Genomic DNA, 14001 nt, shown 5'->3' on the forward strand with positions numbered 1-14001 from the left:
CTTTTGGATTCCTGGATAGCTTTTGAACATTGTCAACTTCACCGATCTAAAACTTCAGCGATGTTTTGTTGTATGCATGTTGCTGCTACATTTTAAAATTGAATATTCAAATGTAAAGTATGTTTGTTTATTTTGTTCAGTTACCTGGGTATTAAGCGAATATTCTGTTGATATGTTTAGATGAAAGCATTATTAGGCAAAGTTCACGTATGCTCGAATTGTAAATAATGGCCATGTATGTAGTTTATGTGCAGTGCACGTTGTTATAGCCTCTTTCTCCGCTCCGTGACAAATCTCGCTATCAGCATAAATGCGGCGAGTTATTTTTATACACTGATGTCTCAAGGACTCCCCCGGTCAAGCGTCCAGGCCAGTGGTCATTTTTATCTTAGGAGAGCGTGAATGAGCATCTTGGATTTCCATTAATACATGTGTGCAACTAGAATTTTAGGTTGTTTTGGTGTATGTGACATTAAAGCCAGCAAGGAGAGCGCCATATGTTCGGTATAATACTGGACGATAGGAAAGTATTAACCAATGCCATGTAAAAATTCTGATATAATCTAACGTTTGCATCTTTCTTCGTTTGATACGTACATTGTGGAATAAGTTCATGAAATCCAGTAATATCCAGCTGTATTTAAGAAACTTTTGACAAAATTCGAGATGATCATGAGTATGGTATTTATAAATCCATTGTATAATAGCTCTAATTTGGAGGGGGAACTTGCTTCAATCAGTTCAATTTCATTTTCCTATTTTTGTATATAGACTAATTTTAAAATGACAAGATGTAGTCTACATTCTGAACAGGTGCGACTGTTTATAAGATGTCCAACGCTATAAACTTCAGGTATGAACAGTCCACCTGAAGAGCTTACAATCCAGCAATCGCAAAGGATGATATGAAAAATACACCAGTGTTATATGTGGCACATTTCAATGTCATCTAAATAGTAAACCAGTTATATTTCACAATACTATCCATTACTACTTGTTAAAATCAAACAGAAGTAACTTTTTTCTTACACAAACATTTAATCCACTAAAACATGTATCCATTGGAAGGCTGCCAAGGTTGGGGTAAGCCTTTAAAATATAAACAATGTCCCCAACACAGGGGGGCTCTTACTCGCCACACAACTGATACATCTCACACTCTCACACTTAAATTACCACATAAAAATAACACAAACAATTTACACTCATTTTCTCACCCAGTCTATCAATAAATGATAAATAGCAAACAGTTTTCTGAAGAAAAAAAACATCATCCAGGCACATAGGATGAAATAAACAAATTCAAAGATATTGGCAAGAATTAAGTAAATCCATGGCCAGATACACAAATATAAGTAAACATGTGATACACATATCTATTAATTTCATACATACTTTAATAGGAAACAAAAATAAGATCAGGCCACACATAGGATAAAAAAATGACTAGAATTAAGTAAACCCATGGTCAGATAAACACAAGTATAAACATACATGTGCTATTTATTTCTATTAACATCTTTATACTTTGTTTGGAAACACAAGATTTAATGATGAAATGCTAACAAATGTCTTATTGTATATACATGTACATGTATTTAGTATTCTATGTAAATATTAACTTAACAAGTTTTTGAGAAAATAATTGCTGGAAGTCGTCTCACGTTTGAATAAAAACTTGCAATTTATTTTGTTTTTGTGCAATTGTTTTATGTATTTTGTACATATTTGTTATGTATGCTTTTAATTCATTGATATGTATTTCTGATTTTTTTCTTGATGTAAGATAAATTTAGTATTTTGAATATATCATTATGAAATTGCTTGGAATTTTTTGTTTTTGATCAGTTGTTGAAATACCGAATAGAATCTTCTTGATATTTAGTGTTAGATTTAGTTGTATCTTTTCCAATACCCAAAGTTCAATGTTCTTTGAGATTGTTCTAGCTTTCTCGCAGTTCGAAAACAGAAGTAACTTGATCATTGGCCTACCATGGGACTATTAAGTTTTTTCAGTTTGGCAAAAATATGCGAAAAATGCATGTTACATAAGGACACAATAAGCTCCTGTGTATCAGAAAACAACCATGCTATTGTATTCACAAATGTCTAAAGCACGCGATAGGGAAATTTGTTTGACTGGATATGTCTGTATAAAAACACAAAGATTGGTTGTATTTTGACCATGAACTGCAAATTGCACAAAACAAGCACACATTCATCCGAAATGTTTGTATTACATGCAATCCTAAACTCTCAACAAAACAGTAAGACTGTGCTTAAGGAAACTAGTTCAACAGATAGGAGGTAAAAGATGCAGCTTTCTGGGAAAAGAAGACACAAACTTCACAGTTTAAGTACCTTTCCTACAACGACTTATCTTCTTGCTATGTTCAGGGTTTCATTTCATAGAGACATATCCGGTTTAACACATATCAAACACAAGACCCGTGATTAGCCATGATACCTATTAACAATTAAAAAAGATTTTATTGTTCAATCATACAGGAATAGCGATTGATAGTATTGCAGAAATATTTCTGGATATGCTATTTGGTTTAAGATATGCCGAATAAAGAATGTAGAACTGCACCATACAGCTGTTTCGTCCTTCCGGGACTAGTGGACTAAGATATTGGAAATGAAGAAGGAGGAGGGGAAATTCTTAATAGATACAGTTTTAGCCAGATAATGATATCTTACCATAAAGCTTATCCTTTCAGAAGTGACAATTATATTTAAATGTCATGTAGCATTGTTGTCTCAGCGTTTAATTGAATTTGATGAGATATTATATTATTATCTATTATGTAAGGTATGTAATATATCATATATTAATTATGACTTTTGTAAAATGCATCGTGGATGAACTGTGGTAAAATACTTACAATCGGATATATCATATTTTGTTTCAAATTAAATCATTAGCGTAGTATTACAATAAAAAAATTAATTTAGAATACTTTGTACTATGTATAGAACGGAAGACACAACGTTTCAATATGGATAATACAAAATATAGAAACATCTAAGCAGTTTTCATTACAAAAACAGCAAAGTATGCCGACATTATAACTCAGTCTCAAAAACAATTAAAAAAAAACATATGTAGGAAAAGCAGGAGTGTTACTATCTGGAAATGGAAAATTAACATTTGGAGAAATTGAAATCAGAACGCTTATCATACAGCTGACTTATAAGCTATCCCTGTTAGTTAAAGATCACAGAAGAATTTTTAGAATTCTTGATATCAAGTTTACAGGTGATTGTTACTTAAACACATCGCCAATATACACCTAGTTGAAGTTTAGGAATTTTCTGATGTTTCTATTGTTCTGATAAGTTCTTTAATAAAATAAACTCCGTGTGAACTCAAAAATAGAGGGGAACAGTTTGGTCCCATGTGTATTTTACTATGTTGCAACATGATCTCGTTTTACCCATTCTGTGACATATAATAGCATATTCCTGTTTTACCAATTTTCTGTCATATTACATCATGTCCCCATTTTACCCATTCTCTGACATGTTACAGCATGTTCTCGTTTTACACATTATCTTGTATATTACAGCATGTTCTCGTTTTACACATAATCTAGTATATTACAGCTTGTTTTCGTTTTACACATAATCTGGTATATTACAGTATGTTCTCGTTTTACACATGATCTGGTATATTACAGCATTTTCTCGTTTTACACATAATCTAGTATATTACAGTATGTTCTCGTTTTACACATTATCTTGTATATTACAGCTTGTTCTCGTTTTACACATTATCTGGTATATTACAGCTCGTTTACAGCTTTTAATCTAGTATATTACAGTATGTTCTCGTTTTACACATTATCTTGTATATTACAGCTTGTTCTCGTTTTACACATTATCTGGTATATTACAGCATGTTCTCGTTTTACATATAATCTAGTATATTACAGTATGTTCTCGTTTTACACATTATCTTGTATATTACAGCATGTTCCCGTTTTACACATTATCTTGTATATTACAGCATGTTCTCGTTTTACACATAATCTAGTATATTACAGCATGTTCTCGTTTTACACATTATCTGGTATATTACAGCATGTTCCCGTTTTACACATAATCTAGTATATTACAGCATGTTCTCGTTTTACACATAATCTAGTATATTACAGCATGTTCCCGGTTTACACATAATCTAGTATATTACAGCATGTTCTCGTTTTACACATTATCTGGTATATTACAGCATGTTCCCGTTTTACACATAATCTAGTATATTACAGCATGTTCTCGTTTTACACATTATCTGCTATATAACAGCATGTTCTCGTTTAAGACATAATCTGGAATATTACAGCATGTTCTCGTTTTACATATTATCTAGTATATTACAGCTTGTTCTCGGTTTACACATTGTATATTACAGCATGTTCCCGGTTTACACATAATCTAGTATATTACAGAATGTTCTTGTTTTACACATAATCTAGTATATTACAGCATGTTCTCGGTTTACACATAATCTAGTATATTACAGCATGTTCTCGGTTTACACATAATCTAGTATATTATAGCATGTTCTCGTTTTACACATTATCTTGTATATTACAGCATGTTCTAGTTTTACACATAATCTAGTATATTACAGCATGTTCTCGGTTTACACATTATCTTGTATATTACAGCATGTTCCCGTTTTACACATTATCTAGTATATAACAGCATGTTCTCGTTTGACACATTATCTAGTATATTACAGCATGTCTCGGACATTAAACCCATGGAATCCATAACTACCTTGAGATCCGTTAATTAGATAATTCAGACCTTAGTTGAACATCTGTCGTAGCTTATGTTTTGGAACAATGTGGGGAACAATGTGGGGAATAATGTGGGGAACAATGTGGGGAACAATGTGGGCATTCTGAGTGAGATGTAGTAGAGATCTAATGAATGAAATGTTGTATTGACCTGTTTTGTATCTAACATCACTTTTGAAATAAATCGTCATATGTAGACTTATGTTGTTAAAGGTTTGTTTCACCAATAGCAAAATATCTTGCATTCCTTTTGAACTTTTTTTTAACTAGAAATCGGACTTAAGTGAAGATTGATTAAAGAGATTATATCTGCTGTTGATTTCAGTAATCTTATATCAAGGTGACGTAAGTTTTGTACAGGATTAGGACAATATTTATCATAAAATCAATTCGAATATACATTGTTATATGAATTGTCCGAAATTCACATGATATGTAAGAACATGTACTTATCAGAGTTAGAAACAGTAGTAAAAATGCACTACATTATACAGCCGGTTATACGTCTCGTTAATGATGATCAGAGCCTGAAGAGTTGAGACGATAAAATGGGAAGATATAACGATAATAGAGCTATGGTGAATTCTTTCAATTTTATATTTGTACTTATTCAAGGGAATGTAAATTATTCAATAAAAAAATGACTTTTTTGTTGACTATATTTTGAGATATCTTGACGTCGCGAGATTTCCGCTACTGGATAACGTTTCTTGTGTATACTCCTAGACGGCGTATGTAGAACGCTGGTTTGCTTGACGTTTATCTTAAGAAATCTCGTCATTATTCCTGACCGATCAGATCATTATTCCTGTTTTAAAGACCCGACAATAAACATTTCTGTTTTGTTTTTTATATGAAAAAAGAGTAAAAATGCAAAAACACACCAATGGACACCCAACTTAATTTTTCATTCAAGAAGTTTCCTGATTTCGTTCTCTAAACATGCTATTTTTACTTATCATCTTTAAATAGTTAAATATCCTCTCAATGAACCAGTAACATTAGTTACAATATATCTCCATATAGACTTCAATTTCAGATAATTCTTACCCAGAACAAAATTTAAGTCGTGTATCTGTAGAAAAAAATGTATTTCCCCGCAGTATATATTTTAGACTGTGAAAATATTAGCAACATTTCTTAAGCATATATTCAGATTTCCTTTTTCAAGGGCATACGAACATATCGTATTTGTTTACTTACAGCGACGGCAAGTTATATGATGCTTTTAATGTATGTTGTGGTAATCTGTATATTATGTTGTAGGGTTTCTATATATAGACCCGAATCATATAGAACGCACATACCACACCAACCCGACAACCGGCAGCCATGGGACCCGGAACAGACAGTCTGTTTGTAATTCTCATCATTATTTCAGGCATTAATAAAGGTAAGCGCCATTTCTTGTCTGTGTATTACATATATAGATAAAACAATAAAAGTACGCCATCACATATAGAGTTCAATACCATGTACAGTATACGTAAAATTCTATCATGTATCTCTGTAATGTATTATATGTCCATATCACTTTGATGTAAACTGTTCCATGTACACCATCGCTATCATTAGACTCATATTCAATATATAACATCTCTCTCTGTCTTTACACCTTATATAACACCTGTACTATATAGACACTCACTGTCATTACACTCTATATAACACCTGTACTTTATAGACCCTCACTGTCATTACACTCTATATAACACCTGTACTTTATAGACCCTCACTGTCATTACACTCTATATAACACCTGTGCTATATAGACCCTCACTGTCATTACACTTTATATAACACCTGTACTATATAGACCCTCAATGCCATTACACTCTATATAACACCTGTACTATATAGACCATCACTGCCATAACATCCTGTATAACACCTGTACTATATAGACCATCACTGCCATTAAACTCTATATAACACCTGTACCACAAAGACACTCACTATCATTACATCCTATATAACACCTGTTCTATATAGACCCTCATTGTCATTACACACTATGTAATACATGTACTATAAAGACCCTTATTGCTATTACACCGTATATAACACCAATCTATGATACTCTCCGAATTACAGAGCATAGTAGTAATATTTATAAGCTCGCCCTAGCGGGAAGACAAGTAAATCTATCTAATATTGTTATTTTTCTGTTAGTGTAGCACAAATGTTAAAGTAATTACATATATAAGGTATATTGTTATTTGGGCTAACCCTCTTTACTGTGCTGTTGATCATGTTGTCCTAACTGTCTTTCCAAACAAGAACTAATTAATGAAGGTAATAATATTGATTCAAACCTTGTGACGTCGTAGGTTTTGAGAAAAAAAATGGAAACATCAAACTTCGTTGTAGGTAGAGATGGAGGTAAGTGACTGATGCGGTTTTCTTGATTTTTAGGGTATGTCCTGATCAGGTCCTGTTTAATATATCAAATCCTCAATATATCAAGAGCTGAAGTACGTGACAAGGTCTTTGGTGCCTGCTTTGATCACCTTAATCAATCCTGCATAAGATAGAAACGAATTTGTTAACTTTAGAAGACTTATTGTTTCCATAGATGTGTTTAAAGTTTTATTAACAAGAGATCCCAGAAGGATCTTGACGCCCACCATTAAATGATCTTTATAGGTTCCATGTCAGATTGATCTATTCTCTATTTTTCCCATCCTCTTACTAATCCGTGTAAATTGAGAAACATCCCTCCAGTACTTTTCAAACCTATATATGTTGGCCATGTTGTTTTCAGATTGGTCCCAAAATGCAATACGTGGGATCAAGAGGAACCTACATATGAAATTTGAGAAAGATTCCTTCAGTACCTTCTGTAATATAGCAATAACAAACATCAATTGTCAAAATTCAAGATGGCTGCATGTCGGCCATGTTGTTTTCCGAGTCGACTTAATTAGGGAAGAAGGGGAAACCTACATATGAAATTTGAGAAAGATCCCTTCAGCACTTTCTGAGAAATAGCGATAACAAATTCAATTGTCAAAATTCAAGATGGCTGCCTGTCGGTCACGTTGTTTCCAATTGGCTCTCAAAATGCAATATGCATAACTAAGCACCAAGGGGAACCTACATATGAAATTTGAGAAAGATCCCTTCATCACTTTCTGAGAAATAGCGATAACAATAATTGTTTACGGACGGCCGGCCGGACGGACGGACGGACGGACCACGGACCACGGACGCAGGCCGGTTTGAATAGCCCACCATCTGATGATGGTGGGTTAAAATATTGCCACCGAAAAATGTGTATGACCTTAACCATGATATGTTTTATTTTTCTCTTAGAGGGGTGTATAACGAAATACGCTCCAGTGTAGTTCACACTTGATTACTTTTATCGCCGCCCGCCTTTTCTGGATGTAATATTGAGCAATATCAGTTATCTCGGTCGGGTTCCTTTGTTATACAGCAAGCCAAGTTCATTAAGTAAACAGGAAATGTCAAAGTTTTTGCAGCCAAGGATCAGGTTTGTACCATGCATGTCATGATGTGTGGCCTTGACATCGGGATAAAGAAAATGTTTTATACATTCAACTGCCTTCCAGTTTATGATGACAGGCCTAATATATCTAATCAGCCCTGAAATGGACTGTGTTAACAGGACATTTGTTGGTAAAATGCTTAACCATGCTAGCTTTAACACCCATGTAAAATTCGGAGTTTTAACATGCTGCTAGCAAAAAGCAACCTATGCTATAAATTGGTCACTGCAGTTTTAAATCACGCCAAGAGAGTGTGGAGTGAATGCACTTGTGACTGTTATAGTTTCGACTCTCTTTCCACTACCGGTTCTTTTGTGGTTCCTGAATTTCTGGTGTTGTCATTTTATTTTGTATTAATATTATGGTATATATATTGCTCTAAATTCGATATGGCTTTCAATCATTTGGGTTAAAATATACTATATGTATTCAACTTCAACCCTTAGACATTGGAGTAACATCTGTAAATGCATTTCTTGTAGATGCATATGTGGGAAATGGTGTATGTGCTTACACTACGTCAAGAAGCATTGTAACATCTACTGCGGCAACATCCACTTCTGAGTACACGACGAGTATAATGACAACATCCGTGTCCGAGCCGTCCACAACAACGGATGGAATGACAACATCCACTCCTGAGCCGGCCACGACAGTGGATGGAATGATGACAACATCCGTGACCGAGCCGGCCACGACAGTGGACGAAATGATGACAACATCCGTGACCGAGCCGGCCACGACAGTGGACGAAATGATGACAACATCCGTGACCGAGCCGGCCACAACGGTTAATGGAATGATGACAACATCTGGTCCAATGACGTCAGCCAAGGTCGCTGACGGTAAATATTAATCATAAATTATTTCCTTTAAAATATTTGCTCATTAATTGTTTATTTGCTACATCCTGTTAACGTAATTATTAGATAATCACTTGATCACGTGTAAATTTATGAATATTATTATTGTTTGATTTGAGATTATATCGTTTTATAGCATTTGTGTGTCTAATTTGAGGACATAGAATCAAATGTTTGAGTTGTGCAGATGTATTAAGTACTATTCTAATGTTTCCAGCTGTGACCACAGACCACGGACTTAACATTTTGTCACTATTTTACACCTATGTGATGAAAACTTACATCTCAACACTTGTCATTAACACCTTACCCATTGATGTCATTTACATCCCACAATATAATACACCATTATATACACAACAGAGATCAAATTGCATGTCGGCCATTTCACATTAAAACACAGGGACTAGTACGTTTGACGAATATGATAATTCATTTCTTCATTAGTTTTATTGTAGAATGTATACCGGAAGTGTAAAGTAGAAGCAGAAGAGCATCACACACGATGTATCAATTTGACAATTCACCTTTTTCCATTGTTCATGTATATTGTCCATTGTCCATGTATATTGTCCATTGTCCATGTCTATTATCCATTGTCCATGGCTATTGTCCATTTTCCATGTCCATCGTGTATCATCCGTGTCTATTGTCAATTGTCCATGTCTATTGTATATTGTCCATTGCTATTGTCCATGTCTTTTTGGTGTCCTCTGTCAGGACTCTCGTTGTCATAGTGTGGTGTATAGTATGAGCGATATAAGTATGCTAGTGAAGGCCCCATTAATGCAGCGTTGTCACCTTACCAAATCCGTAAGTATATTTACGTTCAATTTTATTGTAAAAATAGTAACACGTGATATCAATTATAATTCAATCTAGTAAAACTGCAGCATCTTTATATAATTCTAGTGCCTTTTAAACTTCATATACATCTTCAAATATGAAATAGGTTATAATTCAAACAGATTAATAATGTAATTCAATGAATAATATCCACTACAGCGGTACATACAGCTGACGATAAGTTCTTTGTTTTAATGCATCTTACTTAAACGTGGAATCTTTAAAATGTGAAACATTCTAATTGTATACAAGTCACTGAAACAATCTAAAGACTATGCCAATTATTTTCAGATACAATCTCGATCCCTCAGAGTACAGCACCACTATATTGCTCAGCAGGTACGTTTTGGTAGATTATTTGATCTTCATATATCATTTTATGTTTTAGTTAGTATTGGTGTAAGTTACGTGTGTATGAATAAATTTTGTGTCGTGTATGACACTTACAATCCTAGCATCTCAATTCGCAGTATCAGGTATATTTGTTTGATTTTTATCCTTTTCTACTTGTGACGTAAGCCGCCGAAATTATAGATAATACATTTGAATCACGTCAACATTTGATTCACCAAAATATATTGGCTCTAACGCATAATAATGTCATGAATGAGATACCAGTCAGATGGCGTGTATGAAGATTGTAGAGGTTCAAGTGGTCAGAGGGTACAATGTGTATGTATGGATATTGTAGAGGTTCACTTAGTCAGATGGCATGTATGAAGTTCTTGGCGAAGGTGTAACGTGTTTTTTAACCAAGCATGGGACCGAACCGTTAACCACGTATCGTGACCAGCCTACCTATCAAGTTTTCAGACAAATAAAATCCGTTAACGATACCCGATCCATATAATGAACACGGATATGTACGTGCATGCCACCCCGTACGTGTAAATTACGTTGTTGTTGTTTTTTTTTTTTTTTTTTTTATTGTTTTTTTTTTACAATGGCAGGCTGATGATGAAATGGGAAGGTGTAATGGCAATAGAGTTAGACACAGTAAAGCCACAACTTAATTAAACTAATCTTTCAACGTTGTTTTGGTAAGTGTTTTCCTTTGTATATATGTACTTTATAAATGATTCGATAAAATGTGACTTTTAATTGTTTTTGTGGACTACATTTTGAGATGTCGTGAGGTCGTGAGATTTGCGATACTGGAGATCTTTTCTTGGGTATACTTTGTTTTATTTTGTTTACTAAACATCTTTTTATATTCTAATAACATTTCAATGAAACGCTAACATTAGTTACACTGTATTGTCATTTTAATTCCTTTTGTGAACTTCAATCTCGGATAAATCTTACACAGAACAAAACTTCGTCGTGTATCTGTAGTAAAACAAAAATTTACATGTATTTTACCACAGTATATATTTAAGCCTGTGATAATAATAGCAATATTTCTTAAGCATAGATTCATATTAACTATTTCAAGGTTTTACGACCATATCGTATGTGTTTACTAACAGCGACGTCAAGTTATTTTACGTAATGTAACAAAGACACTAAACTTCTGTTGATACTGTCAAAGTCTGTAATAGTAATCTGTTTATACACACATTCACATCAAACTTTATATATATTGTTTCTATACCCTTGTACTATGTTGTAGGATTTTTACTTCCTAATAGCACATATTTTCTATATATAGACCTTAATCATATAGAACACACATACCACACCAACCCGACAAACGGTGTCATGGGACGCGGAGCAGACAGTCTGTTTGTATTTCTCATCATTACTTTAGGAATAAATGAAGGTAAGTGCTATTTCTAGTTTGTGTATTACATATATAGGTAAAATAATAAAAAGGACTTCATCACATATAGAATACAGTGAATACCTTTGCTAATACCATGTACAATCTACGTACAATTTTATCAGATATTTCTGTAATGTATGATACTATGTCTCTCGCTGTCATTACACTCTATATAAAACCCGTACTAAAAAGACCTTCATTCTCAAAACACTCTAACACCTATACTATAAAGACACTCACTGTCACTACACCCTATGTAACACCTGTACTATAAAGACCCTCATTATCATTACACTCTATGTAACACCTGTACATTATAGACCCTCAATGTCGTTACACTTTATGTAACACCTTTACTTTATAGACCCTCATTGTCATTACACCCTATGTACACCTTAACTATAAAGACCCTCATTATCATAACACATATACTATAACGATCCTCACTGTCATTACATTCTGAATAACACCCGTACTGTAAAGACCCTCATTCTTTTAATACTCTATTTAGCACCTATACTATAAAGTCCCTCACTGTCATTACACCCTATTTAACACCTATACTATAAAATCCCTCACTGTCATTACACCCTATGTAACACCTATACTATAAAGACCATCACTGTCATAACATACTATTTAAAACATGTACCATAAAGACACTCTTTGTTATTGTACCTATGTAACACCTGTACTATAAATACACTCTCTGTTATTCTACCTATATGACACCTGTAATATTACTCCCCCGCTGTCTGTACACATACCCTGTATGGAGTAAATTGACCCATGCTGTTATAACCCCTTATTCTTACACTCTATTATTAGTGTGTACCCAGGATCCCTGTGATACACATGACGTAATCCAGGTGGACGAGAAACGACTTCCGAGTAACACTGAGACTAATCCAGACAATGGCGAGTGTGATAATCTCATTAGTCCTGGGTGGTACAGGTTAATGGGTAATTTCAGCACCGATCTATATAATGACACCGCATCTGTCAATCAATGTGGAACATCTTATCCTTTATGGATGACAGGTAATATTGTCAGCACTTTTTTTAATTGGTATTTTTTCATTTATTCATTTTCTATATCACACAACCATCCTCTCTATACAGATTTTACCCATGTACCTTCCAATATACAGCCAAACCCACACACCTTCAAATATACTGTTACTATGAACAATTGCACGCTCGCGATGTGCATTGGCGCATCACTACATCGGTTACACAAAGACACACAGGAACGTCCCATACGAGGGGTGTTCCATAAATAATGTCATCTGTGCTTTATTTCGCGGAAATCGTGCAATTTATGCACAAAACCACCTCGTGTCGATTGAGTGATCACTGGCTCGTGACACAGGTAAATATCTCGTCCACACGTTCACTGGCCTCGGTACAGTGTACATCGTTTCATAGCCTATTCGTTAGACTAGACACAAAATGACAGGAAAACGAGCTGAAAATGTTCTTGAAATTAGGGCCTATATAAAAGGTAGGTCATTACTCGGCATAAAGGCTGTAGATATTCACCGCGAGATGTGTGACATTTATGGGGAGGGCTAAATGTCTCACAGGACTGTTTGTAGGTGGGTAGGTAAATTTAGTGCTGGGCAGCAGCAACTGAAAGATGCTGCTCACCCAGGTCGTCCTGCAACAACTACGACCAAAGGTAACATAGAAAAAATCCGAAACATCCTCAAAACTGATGCTCGATTCACCGTAAGACAATTGGCTCGAATGACAAACTTGTCGTTAGCAAGAGTTCATGCAATTTTGAAGAAACACCTAAAAGTTAGAAAGATGAATGCAAGATGGATACCCCATTTGTTAACGGATGAGCAAAAGAAGACGCGTGTAACAATGGCAAAAAAACTTCTCAAAATGTACCCAAAATATAGTAAAAAGGCTTTTGATAATATAGTCACTGGTGATGAGACCTGGGTGTATTATTTTGAACCAAAGCGGAAGGTTGCCAACGGAATATGGGCCACTAAAAATGCCAGACGCCCAAGTATTGCCAAACGAATACGAACGGTAAAGAAGGTTTTGTATGCTATTTTTTTCACTAATAAGGGTCCAGCTATTCAAATCCTGGTGCCAAAAGGCAGAACGGTCACAGGCAAGTTCTATAAAAACGTTGTTCTGAGAAAGTTGAAGAACTACTACAAAAGTCGCCGATGTCCGACTTTTGCATG

General features: G+C 34.5%; 1 protein-coding gene across 4 annotated transcripts; it reads left to right on the top strand.

The window, feature by feature from the left end:
- The first annotated feature begins 347 nt into the window (after nucleotides 1-347).
- On the top strand, nucleotides 348-12962 carry LOC117320201 (integumentary mucin C.1-like). 4 transcript variants are annotated; one of them, XM_033874858.1, is made up of 6 exons: nucleotides 348-523; nucleotides 6075-6201; nucleotides 8803-9165; nucleotides 9401-10368; nucleotides 11681-11791; nucleotides 12623-12961. In XM_033874858.1, the coding sequence occupies exons 2-4, from the start codon at nucleotides 6141-6143 to the stop codon at nucleotides 9577-9579; spliced, it is 603 nt and encodes a 200-aa protein (XP_033730749.1). In that variant the 5' UTR covers nucleotides 348-523; nucleotides 6075-6140; the 3' UTR covers nucleotides 9580-10368; nucleotides 11681-11791; nucleotides 12623-12961. The 4 variants fall into 4 exon arrangements, 1 of the variants encoding a protein (XP_033730749.1); XR_004530947.1 differs by lacking the exon at nucleotides 348-523 and adding an exon at nucleotides 10980-11069 and having other exon boundaries at nucleotides 8803-9996; nucleotides 10321-10368; XR_004530946.1 differs by lacking the exon at nucleotides 348-523 and adding an exon at nucleotides 10980-11069 and having other exon boundaries at nucleotides 8803-10368; nucleotides 12623-12962.
- Nucleotides 12963-14001: the final 1039 nt, after the last annotated feature.

This window comes from Pecten maximus, unplaced genomic scaffold (genome assembly GCF_902652985.1).
Source record: "Pecten maximus unplaced genomic scaffold, xPecMax1.1, whole genome shotgun sequence".
In the NCBI taxonomy this organism is placed as follows: domain Eukaryota; kingdom Metazoa; phylum Mollusca; class Bivalvia; order Pectinida; family Pectinidae; genus Pecten; species Pecten maximus.